The following is a 25,300-nucleotide window of genomic DNA, read 5'->3' on the forward strand; positions in this document are numbered from 1 at the left end:
TGACTGGTATATGAAAGAGAAGAAGTGGGTACTGATTAAGTTCTTTAAATCCAAAAATGCGTGAGAGCGGCACTACTTACTTTTGTAATTCCAAGACAAGCGTCCACTGCTACCTAGGATAAAGTCCTGAGGTTCAGGTTTCAGCTCAGAAACATAACCCCTAGAGTGTTCACAGGAAGAAAAAGTAGAGTTTCTGCCCGAGAAACGTTGCTCAGAAACTGCAAAGCCTTCTAGGCCTCCTTTATCAGCCCCGAAGACATGCATTCTTATGGCGCATTTCTCATTTCTGACGGGGATACCCCAGAAGACCGTTTTGAAAAGCGCTCTGCCTTTTCTTCCACATTAATTTTACTAGCGAGTCCAAAAGAGACCATCTGCCAAATTAGATGTTTTCATGTGTTCTTTTGTTGAGTAAGTGTGATCATCAACAAATAAGCTGCCTATTAAAATGTACTCACAACGCAGCTCAAAACAAAATGAACTGTTAAAATAAAAGTTGTTATATCTGAAAGACATTACGGTCAACTTACTGTGGAAAACACACACACAAAAGGACAAATTGGTTGGAACTTTCACAATAATGGAAAATGTTTAATAAACTTAGAATGGTGGGCTTATTAAACCATCGTGTTATTTACAGCCGTAATTCATCAACCACAAACACAAGAACGTGTCTGCGTGGCATGCTACAACAGAAGCTTTATTCAGTTCATTCTGAAAATGGTGGCAAAGTAAATTTCAGTTGCAAATTCACAGATACAAGCCTCAAAGTATAAAGTTGTATGTACCAAAAAAAAAAAAAATACAGGTAATATTTATAACAATAACTTACAGATACAAACTAATGATAAACTACAATTTCACAAAGGATTGTAAACATTTTGCACACTTGTCAGTCCTTTCTTTTAGGCAAAGTGCTCTTTTGATGACAAATAAATTAACAGATACACACTAGAGTGAACTATTTCCAGACAATACAAAAAAAAAGTTTTGACTTGTTTTCTTCTTGTAAACATAAGTTTTACAAAAAAAAAAAAAAGAAAAAGAAAAGAAAAAGAAAAAAATCAATAAAAGTGTCTTGCAGGCCAACTGTAGATACATACCTGGGTAGCAAAGTGATGTTGGAAACGCTTTAGGTGTTAAATAAAAATTAACATTAATCTTTTCAATGGTATTTTATACATAATAAATGACAAGTTTATATCCTTAATCATTTCTATCCCTGAAAAAGAAATTAGGTATGACTTATTGGCAGTTGTGTCATTGAATGGGGTAACAAGGGCTGGAGTCCAAGAGTTGTTGGTGAATGAGCTACAAAATAGAAAGAAATTTGTGGATCAGTTTTGTAGGGTGAATAAAACTGATTTAAAACAAACAAAAACAAGCCAAGGCAATGTGCTTTCATTACTCACTATAGCTGAGGGCACCAAGCTGCACTCATTCCACTGACCTCAGCAGAAGCATTACCTTATCCAGCATCATGAGTATATTACTAAATGAGAATCTAGGATGGGTTTACCCCCAAATCTTTATTTTGGTCAACAAGATTTTGCCACTTTACTGTCCTCCATCCATACCCCATTCACTGCACTTTACCCTTCAGCTAGAAAAACTCATGAGCTTTGTCGGCATAGATGTTGTCAGATTTCATATTGAAAGTGTGTTTATAGGATGACTCCCCCCACCCCCCAACCAAATTCTCATTTATGAATGTCTAATTGCCTCTTCCCTAAACATACATCAAACTACATTTGACTCAGTCAACACAAGTCTTTCAAGTCAACACACCCAATTTTAATGCTAGTATAAGTAAATGATTACAATGATATAGGCTCTGATTTTTTTATTTAACTGAAACTTAAAATGAAGATTCCACTCTCAGCAATGGCTGCATCGCTTCAAACACAACCTCCCTCTGAGAGCAGCTAGGAAGCTAGACAACATTCTTTAAAATGTGTCTTAGGGCATATTAAAGAGATCAAGGCAGTCAATTCCCAGAGGAGGAGAGAAATAAAATGAGACTATTTCGCCCCAAGTTAGTGACAATTTGAAAATACGTGTCTGAGAAGTTTAGCAGAGTATTCAGGAGTTAGACAGGCTGGATAGTGGAAAACAAATATGAAAGATCAGGGTCCCCTGAAGAGAAGCCCTAGTTAAAAACAGCAGAAACAAAATAAAACAAAACAAGCTAAATCCAACTTGTAGCAACCCAGAAACACACCATCCCTTCTGAGGACTGATGCCTGATTGGATTAAGTTGCTCTTCCCCTAGCCTACCTCCCTGCCAAAGGCGAAACTAAATACTCTCTGGTGGAAGATATTACCCAGAGCCTCAAATTATTTCTAGTTTTTCATACCCAACATCTGAAGTGCAATAAAATAAAATAACAAGACAAATAAGAGGACACGGCTTTGGCTTACAAAAAATAAAAAAGAAGACATGGCTTGGTTGAAAACAAAGAGGAAAAAACAATAATAGAACAGACACACAAAAATCCTGATATTGGAGTTATCAGACATGGACGTTAATATAACTAAAGTTAGTATAACAATAAGTTTATTATGGAACAAAATGACAAAATAGATTATTTCAGCATAGAAGTTGGAACTGTATAAAACAATGAAATGGAAATTCTAAAACTGAAGTTACAATAACTAAAATTAAGAACTCAATGGATGAGTTTTATATATTAGAGTGTGAATTAGTGAACTGGAAAATAGAAGGAAATAACCAGATTGAAGCACGGAAGATCAAAAAGCTGGAAAATATAAAAATTTTTCATAAGGGCTGAAACAATATTTGAAAAGACAAAAGCTGAGACTTTTTCATAATGAAATACTTGAATGACATATTCAAGTAGCACATCTAGGCACCTATTAATAAGACTGAAAACCCGAGAGAAAAATGCTGAGAAAAAAGACATTTACTTTCAAAGGAACATTAATAAGATGAACAGTTGACTTCAGCAGTATGTATCAAGTTAATTAACCATCCATATTCTACACAAGAGAGACAATGGAAGCCAGAAAACTAGATTTCTACATACAGAGGAAATACCCGTTATAACTGCATCAAAACAAATACTTAGGAATAAACCTAACAAAAGATGTATAAGATTACTAAACAGTAAAGTCTAGAATATAAGAGAGCATTTGAAGATGACCTAAATAAACTGACAAACTAAGTTCATGATATGAAAGACAATATTACCAAGGTGGTAGTTTCCTATGATGGATTGTTTCAAAATATGAACTTCTTTCCCCCTTTTTTGGAGGGGGGGGGGCAGGTAGAAATTTATAAGCTGGAAAAACTTATGGAAATGCAAAGGGTCAAGAATATGCAACACAAACTTGAATAACAATGAAATAGGAAGACTTGTTCAATTGAATATCATGAATGATAAGCCTAGCATAAGTGAAACAATTAGGTACTAATATAAAAATAAGTACACCAATAAAACTGACACATTATATGGACACTTAATTTATATCAAATGTGCTGCTACAAAGCAGCTGGGAAATTAGTATTTTTCATCAATAAGCTTTGCTCCTAATCTCACACCACATACAAAATTCAATTCCAGATGGACTGAGAATCTAAATGTCAAAATAAAATAAAGTTTCTAGAAGACAATGCTGGTGGAATCTCATCATTATCTTTGAGTAAGCACAAGTTCTTGAATAAGTCACCAAAAGAGCACGGCCCATGAAGGAAAAAACTGATGAAATGAACTACATTAATATTAGGAAATGTGCTCAACCAAACATACCTCAATAAAGTAGCAAAAGGCAAGCCACTAAACAGGAGGAGGTATTTGCAACACATACAATCATTAAAAAAAAAAAAACTTTGTATGCAGAATATAGCAAGAATAAAAACAAATCAAGGTAAAAAGACAAGCTAATAGATCAATAGGCAAATGATATAAATAGGTTCTTCACAGGAAAATATATATAGATGCTCAATGGAAAAAAATGTTCAATCTCATCAGTCACTGAGGAAAAGCAAATTAAAATAATGAGATAGCACTACACAAGCACCTAATAGACTAAGATTAAGAAGTCACACCATATGAAGTGTTAATGAGGATGTGGAGTACCTTGAACTCTCATATGCTGCTGGCCCAAGTGTAAACTGCCCCAACCACTACGGGAACTGTTAGGCAGAATTAACTAAATTTGAATATATGTATAGCTTATGACCCTATGTTCCATTCCCAGGTACATACCAAACAGAAGTGTGAATTAACATGTACCAAAAGGCATGTATAATAAAGTCCATAGCAGCATATTTATAAAAGCCCAAATTGGAAACAGCACAAATGTCTATCAGCCATAGAGTGGATAAACTGTCATAAGTCCTATAGTAGAATTCTATATAACAATGAAAACAAACAAATCACTGGTTCTGGCAACAATACAGATGAGACTCATAACCAATGCAATTGAAAGGACGACGACACACAAGAATACATTCTGCACGGTTCAATTTATATAAAGCTCACAAAGAGGCAAAACTAAAACATGAGTTTAGAAGTCAAGGTAATGTTACTTTAGAAGGGTACATAAGAGAGGCTTTCGGGGTGCTAATCGTGCACTACTACATCTGGGTAGTATTTACACGGATATGCTCATTTTACTAATTTGTCAAGTTGTATACTTACTGTGTGTGCACTTTTCTTATGTATGTTTTATTACAATAAAAAAAGTTTCTTTAATAAACTATGTAAACTCCAATCTAAAAATCTGACTGTGAATACTTTCTCTGACCATATGAAAATAAATTATTTAAATATTTGTCAGGTGAAAAACCAAACAAAAATGTTTCCTAAATAGAAATCAAGCACTAAGAGTCATTATCAATATTTGTATTTTAGCTGAAAAGTGAGTGTTAAATTTGTCCCTTAAAATATAGTCACAGAAATAAGAATGTTCGGGTAGTTTTGCTCTCTACTTCACGCCCCTCCCCCCACCAACACACACATATTTTTTAGCTATTACTGAGGTAATATTTCAAACTGTGAATCTCATCAATAATCTAATATTAGAAGTTGTCAGATATCGACTCCTTGGGAGACAGCTGTTAAATGTTTGGATACCTACCATCCATATAACTATGCAGCGCAGTTAACATCGTCCCATCTTGGGGCACGTAGGCAGAATACGCCATTTCTTCTAACATGGGTGGAGACAGCCTGGAGGGTGGGACAGATGTGACTGGGGCAGAGGAGGAGTGGTTGGGACTGACATGTTTCTTGTGGCGTGCTCTACAATTCTGAAACCACACCTGAGGAAGAAAAGCAATGCAGCTCTGTCACATCGGCTTCTGAGAACATCACAACTCCGTTTAGAAAGGGATGCCAGCTCAGTGGCTCTCCCATACAAGCACAGCATAAATCTCAATAAGTTTTAGAAAGTTCTGTAGACAGAAGAGAAACACCTTGGTGCAAATATCAACGGTCATTTTCTTTACTCAATAACTATTTGAAGATTTACTTAAAAGCCAATTCTATACTAAACTAAGTGCTTTCCAAAATTAAAAAAAGGCATGGGACTCAAAGAATTCCAGACAAAGTTTCCTGGGTTTTACTCCTGGCATTTGGGACAAAAAGAAAAACAGAAAAAGCCTTTCAAATAGAACTTCAAAACAAAAACAAAACAAAACAAAAAACCCACCACACGAAACCGAACAACAACACTATTAAATATATTCTTAGGCACCTGCTGGACTTATTTCAAATCTTTTTTCAAATGCCTAAAACCCCTACTGAGAACTTAAAGCTTTCTACAAACCCCCTGGTTCAGTGATTCCAGGCACATTTTAACCTGCTGGCTTCAATTTCTCCTACTGAACACATAGGCTATCCATTAAGACGCACGTTAAGGTCAGGCTTACAAAAAAAACAAAACAAAACCAGTAATACTTAAGTGACAAAAGGATGGTTAGCTCTTTACATTTTGTGAACTATTTCACCAGTGGATTTGTTTTTATTTTATTCTACTTAAGTATTACTAGTTGTTTTTTTTTATTGTAAGGAAACTAAGAAAAGAAAATTTAGGGTTTGGGGCAAACCTTTTGGGGAAAGGTCAGGGACATACATCTCTGCCCAGGGCTGGCAAAAGGGAATCGGAGCTAAATAAGATGGAAAAGAAGAAAGATGGGAAAAGAGTTATCTGAAAAAGTTGGCTTGCTCAGCTGCTGTGGCTCAGTGGTTAAGCATTGACCTATGAACCAGGAGGTCATGGTTTGATTCCCAGTCAGGGCACATATGCCCAGGTTGTGGGCTCTATCCCCAATGGGGTACATGCAGGAGGCAGCTGATCAATGATTCTTTCTCATCACTGATGTTTCTATCTCTCTCTCCTTGTCCCTTCCTCTCTGAAATAAAAAAGAATAGTGTCTATAAAAAAAAGAAGTTGGCTATTTCTAAGACACACCCTGCCCTTGGGACTCAAAATAGAGGGCTGGTAAAGTATAAACTCAAAGGTTTAATACTAAAGAAATAAAAATGAATGACAAAATGGGTTGTGCAGCCCTGAGCAGGTGGTTGAAAGAATTACCCAAGGAATGTTTCAGGAACGAGACTTAGACATGTGTCGAAGAAAAGGAGGGGGAAGTCACATCCTTCTCCCCCATCTTCTGGAGTGTTAGACCCTTAGGTACCTATACAGAGACCACATCCAAAGTCTCCACTCATAGTCCTCTCCACAGGCTCCGGAACAATGGGTGCCACTGCTGTCATCACCCAGCCACGAAGATACACTCACACATTCTCCAACGTGTAAACAGGAACTGCTGCCACCTGCCTTTTCCAGGACAGCACCCAGAAGACATGCACCCAGAGGGCCACATGTAACTTAATATACATGGCACTGTGGTTCCCTGAGTATCTTCAGAGTATCTTACATCTCCAATAGATTAAATATTGGATGGAACCTGCTCAACTGTTTAAAAAAAAAATACCAGACTTTGGAAATAGATACGAAGAAGGCATGACATAAAGAACAAAATAGCTACCTCAATGATGAATCAAATAGCTCCTTGGAAAGATCATCAACAGGTAGTCAGCAGAGAGAGATTTGTAAACATAAAGTGTCATGTAATTTGCACAGCAAAATATAGCTGATGATACCAGACTTCAGAAAATAACTTCTGATGTGAGGGCTATCAGCTTCAGAATTCAAATTCAAGTCCTTCTGACACTCAAGTCCACTGACTTAAAAGTTATTCCTTCTGCTTTGCAAACCTCTAAGAAGAGTTTCCTTTTCTTCTGAGCTATTGCTTCAATAGTTTTTGAACTCTATATTGTAAACTACATAAGCTAGAAGTAGGTCATGTAGACACTCTGCAAAAGAAAAGGCATGCACCCAGAAGACATAAATAAAACTAATCTCTTTGGAAGCTCAGAGTCAAATATAAAAATACTGTATGAAAAATATGGATTTTAAATTATTTGAAAGCATGGCATGATACTGATTTAAGAAAGCTGAGTAATCATTTAGGAGAAAAAAATAGAAAAATCCCTTCCTCTCCTGTAACCAAATCAATTCCAGATAAATTAAAGTATAGGTGTGAATAACTGAAACCATAATGCTTAAGGAAACAAAAAGCCAATATTGATATCTCTCTCAGTAGAGAAAAATAAAAATGGCCAAAGCTATAAAGAAAATAAATATTGAGAGATTTGAATACATAAAAATATAAAACATTCTATGTGGTGGAAAAATGAAAAGAACATTGATGATTAGGTGGTAGGCACACAATACAATACATAGATGATACAGTGTAGAATTGTATACCTGAGACCTACATAATTTTATTAACCAATTTCACCCCAATAAATAAGGAAAATTGAACTATAAAAGTTTAACATGATAAGTAGAAATCAATAAAAATAAGATGGGGAGAAAGGAAATAATTCAGTAGAAAAGTTGGCTAAAATAACAACATTATGTTAAAGTTCATTGATAATGGAAAAACTCAAATAAAGACAATGAGATTTTCTGACTATCAAATTGGAAAGGACATTAAAGAAGAATAGCAATAAGGATTCACATAGTTGGGGAAGAGCAACTTTCATAAGTAACTACTGACAGAATAAATTGGTATGGCTTTTCTGGAATTGATTTTTTGTGCTATCAGTTAAAGGCCCTAAAAATGTTTTATCTTTTGACTCAACAATCCCACTTCTATAAATGTATCCTATCAAAACTATTGAACAAGTGTGCAAAGTATGTATGCAATATTGTTCATTGAAGCATTCAAATGAAAATAAAAAATTGGAAGTAAACTCAATTATTCTATGCTCAATATGTGCAGCAAAATTGATGTAGTTTTTAGTATGAAAAGATATTCCCAGTAAACATAAAGAAATAGAAGTTTTATTATTTTTCTAAAGGTACACAACTCATAATTCATCTATCTGAAAGGGTATGTGAACAGTGATTATACTTAGATACAGAGTTCAAATAAAATCATCCATCTTTATTCTATGATCTTAGTACAATGACAGTCTGGTCTGTTACTAATGTCCCTCTAAGTAGACTTTAGCTAGTAAAGGTGAGACTGTCTCTATGTATCAGACCACTGCTTCTATCTAATCTTTGCATACAACCTAATTTGCATATTAGAATCAAGGCCTAGTCATTAAAACTCTTTTTGTTAACTTTTCTAAAGTGCGTCCAGTGCTAGGAAGTAGGCTGGGCAAACAGATCATGATTACTACTCAAGATCACAGTAATTAACTTTTCAAAAATACTGTGAAGGACTATATATTTAAATTAGACACACACAGGTATATCCTATATATTAAAAGTGTAGTATGCAAATTGTCCTCTCGACTGGGAGTTCAACTAGGGGGTGGAGCTGGCAAGGGGAAGTGGGGGAGTACCCAGCCAGCCGCCGCCAGCTGCTAGGGACCCTACCAATGCACAAATTTCATGCACTGGGCCTCTAATATACAAATATTATAGTGTGGGGCAAAAGTAGGTTTACAGTTGCAAATATAGGAAACAGTTTATTCTTGTATTATTACTTATTCATTATTGTATTATTTCCATAAGAACAATTGTTAACCTACTTTTGTAGACTCCAGATGTGTATATTTGTATACTAGTACAACTTCCTTTGCTATCTTATCAAAAATATTTAAATTCAGTCCTCACATATCTTTTTCCTTTTTATTGAATTTATTGGGTGACACTAATTAACAAAATTATACAGGTTTCAGGTGCCCAATTCTCCAACACATCATCTATACACTGTATTGTGTGTTCACCACCCTGTCAAAAATGGTTCCATCATCATTTCCCCCTCATACCCGTGCCTACACCCCACTCTCACCCTAATCCTCACATATTAAAAGCCACTGTCCAACAATAAATACTTGCTCATAATACTGGTGACTGAAATACCTAAAAATTGTATGAGAGATATCTGTCTGAGGTCTTCTTCAAATAATTAGAAAAGGACTCAGAAAATCCTCCATTTTACTTTGCTTTCAACTTCAAAATAATAAAAAACATAGTAGTCATGAATCTGGCAGCTGCTGCAGAATATATAGTCTCGTAATAGAAGCTTCAGCCAATTGTGTCTGAAGGACCTTGATGAAGGAAGCTTCCCTTCCAGCCACAGGAAATCACTTCCTCCAATGGTAGTCCATGCCATTTGGATAGACTCTCCTACTGAGAAAGCTCTACATCATGAGTGAAATCTATCTTTTCCTGCATTCCCTTGCAGAGACCTGCTTCTGCTTGCATTAATTTCTCAAACATTTTGAACTTTGAATGTTATTTAAAATTATTTTCCCATTTCCCTGATCTCTCTTTAAGAACTTGGCACAGTTGACCACCTCCATCTTGAACCCACCTCACTCCTTTGGCCTCCATAATGTTTCTACTCATTTATTCTGGCTGTTACGATGTTCCACTCAAACAGCACCTCTTGCCCTGCTCTCTCCCTAAAATCCATTCTTCACTTTTTACTGTCTATAATTCTTTCTAAAGGGTCTTTTCCCAATCTCAGAGCATTAGATCTTTTTGCTTGAGTTCTGTTCATCCTCAAAAAATACCTGTTTACATGCCCAATGGCACCATCATTGCAGAATTAGCAGAGGGAAAAGGGAATTCATCTCCCTCCATATTACCAAACTAGCTTTCTTTTGACCTGAATATTCCTGTTAATAACTCCATTCCCATGAATATTTTGACTTCAAATCTAAGAGTCACCTTTGACTTCTGCTTCCCCATTACAGTGTCTGGTCCTTTTCTTGTGTCTCCAGCATCCAGCACTTGCCATCAGTGGACCGTCAATAAAACGTTTCTTGATGAATTCTAGGCCACCTCACCCATTAATCTTCTTTTTTTAAAAATTATTCCTTTCCTGAACATTCCAATTAATCTGCTTATTTCTATCTAGCCTCTCCCAACCCTAATTCATCCACGTGCTGTCAACGACCTTCTCTTCCTAAAATCATGTATCATGGTTTTCTCCTGAGAAGAAAAGCACTCTGCATTTACATACCTCTCCAAGATCGGCTCCGCCAATTTCTTCTCCCACAATTTGCAAACGTAAATCTTACATTCTGACAAATTTGGTCTAGCTCATCCTTCCCTAACTTTGTTCACATCACTCCCTCTACCTGGATCTTTAACAGAGGCCATCAACACCCTCTACACACATGCACACTCACTCACATGCACAGTCTTAGAAAAGTAGAACAAATACTGACCTTAGAACCAGATCTAGCTTGGAACCTCGGCTGTCTTTTTTAGCCTGAGGACCGTAGGGTTGCTGTGAGCAATGAATGAAGCAACTTGTACGAGGAGTCACTTAACAAATGATAGCCCAGCCCAAACAGGCTAATTATCAAGTTAAAAAAAAAAATGATTTAGAGTGTGAAGTGACCTGAAATGAGAAACTAATGCTTTGGCAAGTCTTCACAAAGCAATGTACACTCATAAAGACCTAGAATAGAAATTTTAGTATCTCTTGATTAATGTTTAAAACAATCACCTGTATCACCCGTCTGCTCAAGCCTGTCCTTTCTGCCAGTTTCTGGAGGGTCTGGGCATCTGGGTTGTTGTCCTGAGCAAACTGTGCCTGCATCACCTAAAAATATATAAGTCGTAAGTAGCTAAAAAGAATCAATCTTCTGCATTTTGATGATAGGAGAGAAGACATGCACAAGAAAATGGGGTACGTATATTTTATTACTTGAAAGTCAATATGGGGATGTATGTATAAATGAAAAGAGTGCACATTTTGTAAATTTACACGTAAGTTGCTATGTTAAGATCTTTAAAAAATAATCAATTTCAACATGAAAACTTGTTTCTCAACTATGCTTTAAAAATAAGTTCACCTTTTCTTTCTTTCCATACTTTAACCCATAAGCATAAGCAGTGTTACGTCTATTTACTTTTTTTCTGTTCTGTTAAAAAGTGTTAGCACTAGAGCCCTGGCCAGATGGCTTAGTTGGTTGGAGCATCATCCCACACACCAAAAAGGTTGCGGGTTCGGTTCTTTGTCAGGGCACATGGCTGGGTCATGGGTTCAATCCCCTATTGGGGAGTATACAGGAGGAAACCAAATGATGTTTCTTTCTTTTTCTTTCTCTCTCTCTCTCTCTCTCTCTCTCTCTCTCTCTCTCTTTCAAAATCAATAAACATATCCTCAGGTGAGGATTTTAAAAAAGTGTTAGCATTATAAAACTTTTAAAAATACAAAAATCATATACAATTATCTCCAACCTCTACTGAGCTAAATAGGTTCAAAGCCCCTACTACCATTTTTATTAGTCTGCAAATAGTACACAGCACAACAAATGTATTCCACTTAATTGCAACCATTTCAACGTTGTTTTAAGCACTTGCTCTAAGCAAAGAAATATCTGGAATCTTAAAAAGACACCCGTCAGCACTGAATAAGAATTCTTCAGGATCTAAACATCTATACATTGAAAAAGTCCCCAGGTGATTCTGATGTAAATCTTTGGCTTGGAACCACCGTGCTAAGTGCTGTGAGATAGCAGAACATGAAAAAACTGCTCCTGATCTCAACTTTCCAGGGCAGAGATTCAGACATGCCCATAACTACCAACAACATAAGGTTGAGAGAGGTGTGGAAAGCATTTGAAATCTTGCTTCCTGGCACATGTTATCACAGTTTGACTCAAATAAAATCTTATAAAAGTTAAGAGAGCCGTAACCAGTTTGACTTGGTGGATAGAGCATTGGCCTGTGGACCCAAAGGTCCAAGGTTCGATTCCAATCAAGGGCATGTACCTTGGTTGCGGGCACATACCCAGTGGGGAGTGTGCAGGAGACAGCTGATCGATGTTTCTCTCTCATGGATGTTTCTAACTCTCTGTCCCTCTCCCTTCCTCTCTGTAAAAAAAAAAAAAAAAAAAATCAATAAAATATATTTTTTAAAAGAAGTTAAGAGAGAAAGAGAGAGTGTGGTGGAGGGGGGAAGCACCAGAATAAATGCATAAATTAAGAGCTTTCAGATTTTTTGCAGAAAAGTTTAACCATGGGAATCAAATGGGACATTTTTATTTTATTAGTTAAAAGTCAATCAATCCAGGGAGGTATTATTCTATATAATAAAAGACTTATATGCAAATCAACCTAACGGCAGAATGACCGGTCACTATGATGTGCACTGACCACCACGTGTCAGTCGCTCAATGCAGAAACTGCCCCCTGGTAGTCAGTGCACTCCTACAGGGGGAGTGCCTCTCAGCCAGAAGCCTGGTTCATGGCTGGTGAGCACAGCTGTGGGGGTGGGAGCCTCTCCTACCTCTGCAGCAGTTGGACATCTTCTGAGGGCTCCTGGACTGCAAGAGGGCACAGGCCAGGCTGAGGGGACACACCTCACCCCCCGCTGAGTGTATGAATTTCATGCACCAGGCCTTTAGTAAAATATATAGAATTATAACCTGGCCGGTGTGGCTCAGTGGTTGAATGTCAACCTATGAATCAGGAGGTCACGGTTGGATTCCTGGTAAGGATGCATGCCTGGGTGGTGGGCTTGATCCCTAGTAGGGGGTGTGCAGGGAGCAGCCAATCAATGATTCTCTCCCAACATTGATGTTATATTAGAAAGAAGAGAGGGAGTCTGGCATGCAACATGATTGTGCATGTCCATGGGCATGGAATGAGGGTAGGTGACCAAGCTAACTAAAGACATTAAGTTCTGCTGGCCTGGACACCATTGCAGCAGGCCATATGAATGACATTCTCCACTATGACCCTCATTTAATATTTACTATCTTTTGCCAGTGCCCATCTCAAAGGATCGCTAAATAAGTCATTGGCAAATTTAGTTTTCCCTAGCTGAAAGTGAGTTTTCTGAGGGCAAAGGGAATGTCTTATTATTCAAATTCCCCTTCCTGTCAATAGTGTTTGTGCTTGTTTTTGTGACAGAATGAACCTTGATTGTGGGAGGAAAATCTGAAGATAGTGTGGTTCACCAATGTTGTTCTCAGAAATCTTAAGAGGTTTACAAATTATATAATCTTTTTTTCACTTAATTTCTGATTAGTGACTCTTCCAGAAAAAGATATTCCTGGCTTCCTGTCCAACTCTGTCCACATATTTACTGTAAACAATACCTATGTTTTTGGTTTAAAAATGGGAAGAATCAGACTAAAAGTTCATAATTTCACTCAGTTCACTTCATTCTTCCTTTTCTACTTCAAATGTGTTATTTCATATGCAAATACAGTGGTGTTTATGGGAGGCTGAGTGTGTAAATTTCAAACAGAAAAAAAATGAGCAAATTATCTTTGTGTTTTTTTGTTTTTTTAATTTTGAAGGAGAAAAGCATTTGCTTTCAAAACCACTATTGATAATTTATAGAACAAAAACAGCATGCTTTTCACAAATGCATTTCAAATTCACAAGTTTAATCATAGAACCAAATTACATTAAATAAAGCAATTTCTCATGAAGGAATAAAGCAAAACTTAAATCAACACTGATGGTTTATGACTGGATTATGCTACAGGAAAAGTAAGATATACTTATCAGTGTTTAGCCTCAGAAGAAAACAGACACAACCCTTTAAATCTGAATTAGTTTTATTATTCTCCAGTCACTAATGATGCTCAAACCCATCCTACTTTTAACATGGTCAAGGAATAAGCCTGTAGAGACACTCATCATTTTAAGGCCAGAAATTCTACCAGAAATGTCAGGACTCTACAAAGTAGCAGCAGACCAACTGGATCTGAAAGTAGATTAAAGTAGGTGCTAACCTTGGCACATTTAGCATTAACGATCATTGAGCAAGTGCATCTAACTACTACAGGCAAACCATAATAGTGGCTGAAACGTCTTAAATATCATTCCTACAAATAAAACAGTATTTGAAGTATTTTTTATTTTATTTTGTAAGTGTGAAATGACTTTTTCTTCCCATGAGTTTCTAAAGAATTTTGAAAATTTTTCTTGTTTATTCCTCCCATTTTAATTCTACTCTGTTTAACTCTACTACTTCAGGTATTATCTTGACCTACAGATTACCTATCATGCTTTGTTATTTCACTGAAAGGTAGGACAATTTGATAATGAGGTTACATCACCTGATTTATTAGAGGTTCTGACAAAATATAGTAATTCAAGTTTTTAAAAAAAATCTATAGCTATTCCATATTCCTAAATTATAAAGAACCACTTGAGGACAGGATGGAGCCTCATTTTTTTCAGTCATTCCTGGAATAGGTGAATACTAGTAGAGATTGAATAAATGAGAGCATGCTTTGAAAGCATATCATTTCTGCTTTCATTTTTCAAAACTGATGATTCTGATACAGATTTTTAAAAACATGGTTCACAGTACATTTTTAAAAATATCTTCACCTGAGGATGTTTATGGATTTTTATATGGAGAGAGGTGGGGTGGGGGGAGAGAGAGAAAAACATTGATGTGAGAGAGAAACATTGATTGTCTCTTGATGTGCCCTGACCGGGAATCGAATCTGTAAACTTTTTGGTGTACGGGATGCCGCTCCAACCAACCGAGCCACCTGACCAGGGCCACCACACATTTTCATATAATAATGTTTGATTAAATAGTTTGTGTACATTTGCAATTAAAACCATAAGGCCATCTACAAGATTTGGAATTGCACTCTTCTGTTCTAGCTGCTGCTGCCATTAAATAGAGTGTTGTTGGGCACAGATTCATAGTCTCCTTGGAGGCCAAGCAAAATGAAAAGACCAGAGGTTTGGGGAGCAGGGTCCAAATCTCTTCTCTGCCATTCCCTTGGCAATCTGCCCTGAGGAAAGTTCCTCCACCTCTTGGATGAGGCTACCTACTTCAAGGACTTGAAAGAATTAAGGGAGAAAATGCAGAGAAATGCCTGTCATAGGCCTGGGAGCACAACGTTCTCCACAAATATCATTCCCTTTTTACTTAATCAGTATTTATCTTCCTATATGAGATTACCTAAGTGGTTTCAAATTTTCACAATTGTAATGTTAATAATAAATTGTATATGATATTAGAGTTATCAGTTTTATCATTAAAATGATAGCCAGCCCTCATGGTAATGGCTGACTTTAAAAACAGAATATATTTTTACTAGAGATTCCATTTTCTCACACACCTTTTAGCTACTGGGTATTCTGCTGCCAGGAAATAATCACCCACAGGTACTCATGTCTCCTAAGTTAGGGCTTTTTGTGATCTACATTGCAATCCAATGAGGTGTCCAGTAAAGCAAGGTTCAAGCAGAGATATATCTTTCATTTGTTTTATCTTCCATTTATTATTTATTGACCATGTATTCTATGCCTAAGTTAAGAAGTCCAAAACAATCTGAAAGTTTTTCAGAATGGCTTTAGATTTTAATGCCAGATTGCTTTCCAATATCATTAAGTTGCTTTGGAATATCTGTGCCACAGCAAGATTTCTTTATTAATCATTCTCAAAATAAAAATTATCTTCTTGAAACACTTGTATTCATCTTAAATATTGGAAAGTCTTAAAATATTATATGTGACTTTTCAAAAATTACCTTCACTTATTTGTTAACATTATATAAATACCCTTTAAAGTTTGAGCTAAGATGGATACAATGTATAAAATACCCAGCAATACATAGTAGGTGCTCAATAAATGCTACTTTACTTTAACATGAAATACCTCAGCCACATTTATCTTTTAGAAAACATAATTTTTTTATCTTAAAAAAATGCCAGAAAGAGTCATTATATGTGTAGACTTAAATATAAAGTAAGCAGTAATTATTTAATAGTTTTCTTGACAATTTTCATAAACCAAATCTATGACAATTATACTTAGGGCAACTAAGCTGAAAATAATCCCTCTCTTTTCAGGGGACATAATCATCCTACTCAGAAAATGTATAATCTTGTCCATTAAAAGACTCATTGCGGTTTGTTAAAAAGATGAACACGTCAGTGTCCCGTAGACTCACACACATATTGTATGACTCTTTCTGTTGAATCCCCAAATATTTTGTTTGCTATTGCAATTATATGTGGTAATGTAAATGCCTGGGTTAGACTGAGTTTATCAGGAAGTCAGGACAGACTAACATTTTGCTTCCACTTTGATGTCAATGCCAACAGATCCCAGAAAAACAAAGCTTGAATGAACAGTGATAAATCCTTTAGGGCCAAATGTGTATTTCATGCATTCACCAAGTTTTTCCCACACAAAGCATAAGCTAACCTTTTTGAAAACATAAACATGATTTTAGACAGCATAAAGTTGTTTTTTTGGAGGGTAGGGAGGGGCTTCAAAAATCATAAATTCATTGTCACGTCTACCTGGAGCTGATCTGCCGTAAAGCTGGTCCGAGCCCTTTTTGCTGGTTTTGGATGATTAACATCTTGCTCTGTGAGGAGGGCACCTTCCACACTAATCCCATTGCCTACATTTAAAAAACACACCGCACATGTTGGTAACTCAGGTGGGTTTAGCAGTCATGCAATAAGAGGTTTCTTATGTCTATTGGCTTGCAGTAAAACTAAACATCTAGATTGCCAAACCCCTTAAGTTTTTAAACACACTAGAAATAGACTGTTAAAACGGTAATCCATATGTAGGCTTGAACACTTAGTCCCAAGGGCAAAACGTTAGAAGTACCCATCTAAAGCTCATCCTTAGGAAGGCAAAGACAGGGAAACGACCAGTTACAAAAAGCAAATCAGAATCTAAACTCAAGTCCTTAGACTGAGAATACTGCACAATGCTAATACACATGGCATGGCTTTCCCGGTAAATAAACAGATGGTGACCACCACTAACAGCAAAGTGCTTAATGAGTTTTACCACAATTACACTGCACAAAATAATGCATTAAAGGGATCTGGAGGGAAAACTGTTTTTATTCCTGTATTCACTGTTCCAAAAGACTCAAAAGTATTTTAAGTATATATTTACCATTTTCCACTTCTCTTTTTAAATTATCCAGCATGCAGTCATAATGCACTCTGCACAGGACTTTCTCTTCCACCAAAGCAAACTCCTCTCCCGTGGAAAGTTGCCTTTTGCAAGAAAAGCAGGCGAAGCACGCCAAGTGATAGACATTGCCCTTGGCCCTCCGGACCCAGTCAGTAGAATGGATGTGCCTCCCACAGCGAGAGCAGCGAGTTCCATATCTTCTACATAAACAGAAGGGCGGGAGGTGAAGATTTAATGCTCGGTGACATATTCATCAGTTTGAGATTAAACCAGTGTGTTATATTACTCATTGGATTAAGCTAAGTATTTAAATCTTTTCAAAATAAAACAGGACTTGATTATTTTTCTAAGTCAGTATGGTAAGCAATCAGGATGCGATATGGTCATAATTCAAACCTATATGTAAAACAAAAACTTCTCATTATTACCTTAAAGGAAGATTGGATTTTTTCTTTTAATATAAATGAAATATAAGTTTCAATATCTCTCTTGTAACAAATATCAGTGCATTTTTAAGAGACCCAAGATACCACACACACACACACACAAACACACGCTCCAGATTGAAACCTAAAAATACAAAAGAACACCATTGAAGATATAAATATTGATCTCTTAAAACCAAGTTGAGATCATTAGAAAATACTTTAAATACCATTTTTAAGTTAAAACATTGTAATATTTGAAATTGATATTATAAAAGAATGAGGAAAACAGAAATCATTCACCCTGGAAAGAATGAAAGGAAGGAAAACTCAAAATATTTCCTTTGGTGAATAAACTATTGCATTGCTAATCACAGGAAGATGGGAAATATAACCTAAAACTACCAGAGACACATCTGAACATTGAATGCAGATTAATCTTAATAAAATGCCAGATGTAAATATTTCTTTTTTCTCTTAGTCCAAATGACTCTTTGCCTCATCTCCTTTCACAATCGTAGTCATGGCTTGGCATATCCATGTCCGAGATAAGTATATATGTCTGTTGTCTATTCATTAATATATCTTTAGAGGTATTGCCATTTTTAAAAAATTAACCTGACAACTGAATCCTAAAAACATATTTCAGAATATAAAATATGAAGCATAAAAACATCCCAAAGAACTAGACCTTCAGTAAGCCTCTGAAACCAAATCTTTCAAAAGACTTTAGATTACCATAAAACATTAAGATTAGCATATCCTAAGTGAAAGACCAGGCAAATTGCTACTATTTTTTTGAGGAAATGGAAAGCATACCTGATGAGAAATATAAATTTTTGGTAATTATAAAATTCTGTGCCTTTATAAAATAAAGGACTCTGGATTTTATGAAGTGCTTTCAATTACCTACCAATTTATTCAAGTCAATTACTAAACTCTCTGAAATCAGTTTTTGAAATCGGGTATAAACAACATAATTTGTATTACAAACTTTATTATATAGTATTAACTTCCCAATTTCACAATGAACATTCTTCTTCATTTGGAAATGCAAATTTAAAAATATGGTAATTTTTTAAAGTCATGCTTAAGAATTTCTAGACATTTATCCATTAAGAATTGAGTTATATCCTGGAAGAAACTGTCCATTTAAATAATTACAAAGAAATGACACAGAGAAAATGTTACATTTAATAACTCAGGCAAATATAATCTCACAAAATAAAAGTCAAAGAACAGGCAAAAGAAACAGGATTTTTAGGCGGAATATTTAGATTTGGTACATTTCTGATACTGGAACAGTCAATTCTGATTAATTTGGTTTATCACAGTCTCAAAACTGCTGGCATTTTATAGATGTATAACAAGGGTCATCCTACAATAAACGGGTAAAAGCTTAAACAAAACCTGGATTTGCCCCCCATAATTATTTCATCTTACCACTCTCCCAAACCAGGGGCTTTCTCACGATAAGTCATCTTATATTTCATATTTTGTATCTATGCACAACAAAGTTCTTAATACCTAAAAATTTCATTTACCAAAGTGGGAATAATTATCTAAAAATCATTTTTGTATACTGAAGTCCTAAAACATCTAAACATGCTTATTTATTTGTTGTAATACAAATGATACCTCAAAGATATAAAGCATTCTCATTTTGAAATCTATTACATAAGAAAAACTGGGCTTCAATAAATAACACTGGACAAGAAAGTCTATTTACAAAATTCTCTTTGCATAATAAATTTTTAGAATATTTACTTACTAAAAAAAAAAAATCACAGTGTACCTGAAATAATCAAGTTTGCAGAAAATGTCCTTGTCTTTAATATAACAGCTGGTATGCCTTCCTAAGGAGGTTCTGCAGACACTGCAGGAGAGACACCGAACATGCCAGCACAGGTCATTCACCTGTGAAGGAAAAAGGGGCAAGTTGAGAACTCATTCTAATACTTAAGAGGATAGTCATTGGTTTTGTGTATTAGGCAAAATTTAAAAAGCTGGTCCCTTCATGTTTTAATGCACACTCTGAATGTTTCCATTGAAAAGATGTGATTTATACAAATATGTGTATAGATATATCTCCTTAGACCCAACCAGAAAATCACAATAACATATTCTACATTTTGTGTTAAAAAGGTGTCTTTTTTTTTTTTAATTCCTTTAAAGATTTCATGTGTTTTTTGGTTTTGGTTTTGTTTTTGTTTTTTTTTTAAATGGAACTTCTATGAACACAAGGAAAATTCCTGAACACTTTAAAGTCATACATACTGGTTTATTTTTTCTTTTACCAAATTCTTCCCACCATGAAACTTGTTAGCCAAAGAAACTAAACCACATAACTTCTCAATCTACTTTTTTGGCCAAATTATTATACAGTATGCACTGGTTAAAATGAGAGAGGAAGACAGTGATAAAGAAGTTTTCTTAAGATAAATACTTACCCTTAAAAAGAAGTCAGGGAATCCATTTTGCTTACAAAACAGAAATGCTAAGGTAGATGTAAATGTTGATATGGCAGAAGCCCTGGCTCCCGTTTAACATTAAATAAGAGAGTCAAGGAGTAAAGTACTGCAAACCCTACTTAATGATTTGACTACTGGAGAAAAAAATAAAGCTAATTATAAGTGGTTTTAAAAAGGCACCCAAGCATTGTTTGCCATTTATACTTCCAGAAATGAGGCATAAAATGGTGACTTATAAATCACAGCCCTTCATATTTTCTAAGTAAGAAGGTGAAATATTACCAGTTCAGGGAACAAATCGTAATTACCCCTCACCATAAACTGTTGCCATCACTCTAGAAGCACAACTTTAACCTTGGAGAATAAACATGTGTATTGGATTGAACTTGCCTTAATGCAGTCTCCTAAAGTTTGCTCTTGTGAAATGGACACAATGACTAGGTTTATGCTTAATCAAGTTTAATGTAAAAGAACAGCAGTGACGCAAAAACAAAAGTTACACTCTACAAATGGATCTAATGCTTAAAATAGGAATTAGGTAATTTGGAAAAATATGAAATATGCCTTTTGCTACACTATTTCATAAAGATGATCTGTCCAAATTCTATCAGATTAGCACTACTGTTCATGAAATATGAAAGGTACTTTGAAGCTGAAAAAAGAAGTTTCACTGGCTTTTAATTAGTTATGTGTCTCTTTCCAAAGCATTAATGAGAGTATCATTTGGGTAAAATTTTTAAAGTCTTAAGTTTTGTTATAAACGATGTATATAGTCACTATACTGGAAAACAGCAAAGAAGCAATAAAAAAAATATTAACAATGGTGAATACTGCCCTGGAAATAAAGATATATTTCCCTTCTATTTTTTCCTAAAAGGGGCCCAATTAAAGATTAGAAGTATGGACTTCCTTTCATATTCCACTGCTTAGGGCCTTCTTCTGCATTTTTATCTTATCCAACCTTTAAAAACAAACAAACAGAAAACAAAGGTAGATTCAGGCTTTAGGGCAGAGTTATGACAACCCTCCATTTCCCTAAAGCTAGACCCAGTGCCTGATTTTCCACTTTCCTCAAAGTTTACTTTAAAAAACAACAACAAAAACAACCTCTTTCATCTTCCCTTTCCCCAACCCCAGAGGAAAGTAAGAAGAGAGCCTTCCCTGAGGGCTGGTATTGATCCAATCTGTACATGTACTAGTATATGAATGTAAGACCAAGCCAGAAACCCACCCAAACAACAGGGCACTGAAGTATGAGATGGGGCAATAGGTGCATCTACTTCCTCTTGTACTTTTTTGTGCTAACTCCATTTTATTTGCCTCATGATATAGTGTTTTTCTATATTAAACAATTTACATCCTCAAATACTCTACTACATCCAATAATAATTATTTTTTAACCAGTGATTTTAATTCAAATATGTCTGGATAAGGACTCAAAGTGGGGGGGGGGGGAGAATTCAGGGTTTTTATATAATCATAAAGTATTAAACTTTTGTTAGAGCTAATATACTAATATGTACAAGAAGGTAGAATAAGACTGTACATATAAGACTTCATTGGGAGGACTCCAGTCCTATTATAAAGGAAAGCTTAGGTAACTTAGATATTTCATGTAATGCAAATATATAATAATATATACACATATTTTAACATACATAAGATGAACACTAGAAACTATTTCAGAGGGTGTGTTAAGAGTCACTTTGTAAGGTTTTTCTTGATCCTCTCTACTATGAAGTGTTAAAGCCTTTATAGATCCCTTTAGAAACATTCTTAAACATTATACTAATTATTGAGAGGGCTCATTGAAAATAAGCTCCTTTTTGATCCAAAAGATGCTTTTTTAAATATCCAAAAAGGCTCCATGTCTACAAACATTGAAAGGGGGATCTTAAGAATGCAGATTTAAAGAGAAAGCCATGTTAATTTTTCAGCTTTAAGAATTAACCACTGATAAAAACAAACTCAAGTCACTTTTCAAAGAAGCACAAAACTTCTTTTGGTGCTTGATGCCGGTTGTATGTATAGGATATCATTTCCACTTTACAGATGAAGCAGTTCTGATTGAGGTAGAAATTTAAAGAACCCCACCAACTTGCTTTTTGAACTCAGACTCTTCGTAATTAATATATTTTTTTGAAAAGCTGGGGGTGAGGGTTTGGTGGAGACAGAATAGAAAGTGAACTGGTTTGCTACTAATTCAGTGTAGGAGAGACCATTAGTTTAAATAGTGGTTTTAAAGAGCGATTGAAGTTGAAAACCCAGAGCATGAAGATTAAGACACGTGGGACCATGATCCTGCAGGCAATGACATGAGTAACCGTGCCTGCCAGAATTTATACTCCAAAACTCCCCCACAGTATTTTCAGAGAAGTAAAACAAATTAAAACAGACAGTCTACTCTCAAACCGTTTGAAGCACTTCATCCCAGGCTTCTTTCTTTTTCTTCCTAACTTGGCATCGATTTCCATTTCCTCCCCTACACACTGAAGATAACATTTTTTTTTTAAAGCATTGGGTGGCCTTTAAGTATTAAATCTTAATGACAGGAGTGAGGTACTGAAATGGTTTCAGGTAACAGTAAACAAACAGAAGACTATATGTTAAAAACAAAAAAAAAAATCTGTCCAGAAAAGAGCCTTTTAGGACAATTTACAATGGTTCTCACCAAAGTAGACACTGCAAAGTGGAATCAGCCGACATGTTCCGACCTAGAACTCTCAGAAGCAGGCCGCTGTGGGGATGTCACCCGGGCGAGGGACCTAGGGAACCCGGGGCTCATGATACACAGTCAGGCAGACCCCGTTTCAGAACGGGTAGAAGGATTTCTCCATTTCTGTTCCTCTACCAGGTTGGCGGCTGACTCCGGTACACACACCCGAGGTATGGAGACCCAGACGGTCACCCGGGAGCTCATTTGCAACAACTTGGGAGATTCTAAGACTTCTTCCCCAGCTCTTTCCCACCGCGAGAAGTTGCCCTGGATTGGTCTGTTTTGCTTTGAAAGCCTACAACCTCAGGGGAGAATGCGAATGGAAAAGAGGGAACAAATAAAGGTTTCCCTTTTCCCAGGGTTCCCAGGGCACCCGCTCCGGGGCCTGGCGGCTCCGCCCTACCTTGAGAAGGTACTTGTCCACGATCTCCAGGCCGCAGCTGTTGCACACACACTTGCCGGGGGGACAGGCGGAGCCCGAGGCCATGGACCGGGGCGAGGACGACGGGGACAGCGGGGCCGAGGAGGAGCACGAGTCCTCGTCCCCCGCTCCCTCGGGGCTCACCTGCAGGAAGCCGCGAGGCGCGGTCGCAGGCCCAGGGCGCGCCGGCTCCCCGCCCCCCTGCCGGGGGTAACAAGTTATTAACCATCATCCCGGCACAAAGCACGTTCTCTCTAGACGTCAATCACGGCGGGGCTGGGCTCCCCGGGCTAAATGGGGTGCACGGAGGGGAGAGGCAGGGTGGGAGAGAAGAAAAGGGGATTGGGGAGGAGATGGGGGAAGAAACTTGATTTCTTTAATAACCTCAATTAAAAGAGCAAGACATGTTTTTTTTTTTAAAGGGGGCTTTTTGAATTGGATAGCCCGAAAGGTGAAGAGGTTTAATAGGACACTTGAAGGCTAATTACAGCGGGATTTAAGAAGCCTGGTGCTTGTTCCGATGACAATTTGAATGAAAATGCTTCAGATTCGACCGAGCCAGCAGCTCTTTGGTAAACTTGCAGCAATTAGAGCTGCGAATGATTTACACTCGTTTCTTTCAGGTGTAAATTGCCACTTATTGCTCAGTAAGTCAACATTTGAGCTACTAAAGGATTATTTTTAACCAGAGCAAAAAGCGTATCGAATAATGGAAAATATCCAGCTGAATTTAATTTGTGCCATTAAAAAAAACCCCAGCTCACCCAACCTCGGTCAACACGTTTTAAAGGAACAACGCTCATGACGCAAATGTTTCCGAGCGTTTGCTAGAGTTTTGTTCTTCAACGAAAACGCAGCCTTAAAGGGCGTTTTCTGCCTGCTTTTGCGAAAACTCGAGCGAGCCGCCGGGTGGGGTGGCGGAGTGGAGTGCGAGGGCCAGCGGCCCGCAGCTCCGCAGGTCGGACTCTTCGCCTCCCGGCCGCCCTCCCTCTGCCGGCACCGGGCGGGGTGCTGCCGCCCTGGGCACCCCGGCCCTGCGCCCACCCGCGGCCGCGTCCTCGCAGACACAGAGGGAGCTGAAGCCGAAAAGCCCTGTGTTCTCCGGGGTCCCCGCCCGTGTCACGCAGCAAAGAGGAGTCGGCGCTCCAACCGGCTCCAGTTGATTTTCAAATTTGAAGTGGGAGACACCCATGGGTCCCGCCTCCAGGGCGAGGTGAGAGCTGGTCGGTTCCCCGTATTTCCTAGACCAACGGTGCCACCGACTCGCGTACTTTGGGGTTTGCTTCTTTAGGAATGTTAAGCAAAACAGCGCTCCCGGCGCCCTGGGGCCCCCCGAGGCCTTCCGGGAGCCGCGTCTCTGTCTGTTTTCGCGGACCGATTCTCTCTCCCCGACCGCCACGATCACCTCGGCAAACAGAACAAAAACACGACTCACATCTGTACCCGAGAGCGCGCTAGGCTCGAGGCTTCCTCTCCCAAATTACAGTCTCCAAGTCCATGCTTCAGGTTAAGTGAGCTTGCGGGGAGGGGAGGCAATGATTACTGACTAACGCTACTACGTAACCAAAAAAAAAAAAAATTGTCAGGTCTGAAGATGAGGCCGTCACAGGTAATTTCTGAACCTCGTCGAGAAGCCCCAACAGCTCGCGTTTCAAGGAAACGGCGATCCCGCGGGTCGGGCCCGGCGTCGCCTCGCTCACCTTCTCGGGGGGAGCTGCCAGCTCCGGCACGTCCTTTTCTTCTAGTTTACACACAAACCTCTGATCGCTTTTCCAGTACATGGCACCGCCAGGGCTGCTTATCTCATACCAGCTCCGAGGGTCAGAG

The 25,300-nt window shown here is 37.4% G+C and overlaps 1 protein-coding gene across 1 annotated transcript; it reads right to left on the reverse strand.

The window, feature by feature from the left end:
- Positions 1 to 613: 613 nt before the first annotated feature.
- Positions 614 to 25,299, reverse strand: LHX8 (LIM homeobox 8). The gene is made up of 8 exons (XM_006775905.2): positions 25,174 to 25,299; positions 23,456 to 23,617; positions 19,661 to 19,782; positions 17,420 to 17,640; positions 16,804 to 16,907; positions 11,015 to 11,110; positions 5,104 to 5,287; positions 614 to 1,311 (listed from the first exon to the last, which is right to left on the reverse strand). Exons 1-8 carry the CDS (start codon positions 25,252 to 25,254, stop codon positions 1,235 to 1,237), a joined length of 1,047 nt encoding a protein of 348 aa, XP_006775968.2. The 5' UTR covers positions 25,255 to 25,299; the 3' UTR covers positions 614 to 1,234.
- Position 25,300: the final 1 nt, after the last annotated feature.

Source organism: Myotis davidii, unplaced genomic scaffold (assembly GCF_000327345.1).
Source record: "Myotis davidii unplaced genomic scaffold, ASM32734v1 scaffold128, whole genome shotgun sequence".
In the NCBI taxonomy this organism is placed as follows: domain Eukaryota; kingdom Metazoa; phylum Chordata; class Mammalia; order Chiroptera; family Vespertilionidae; genus Myotis; species Myotis davidii.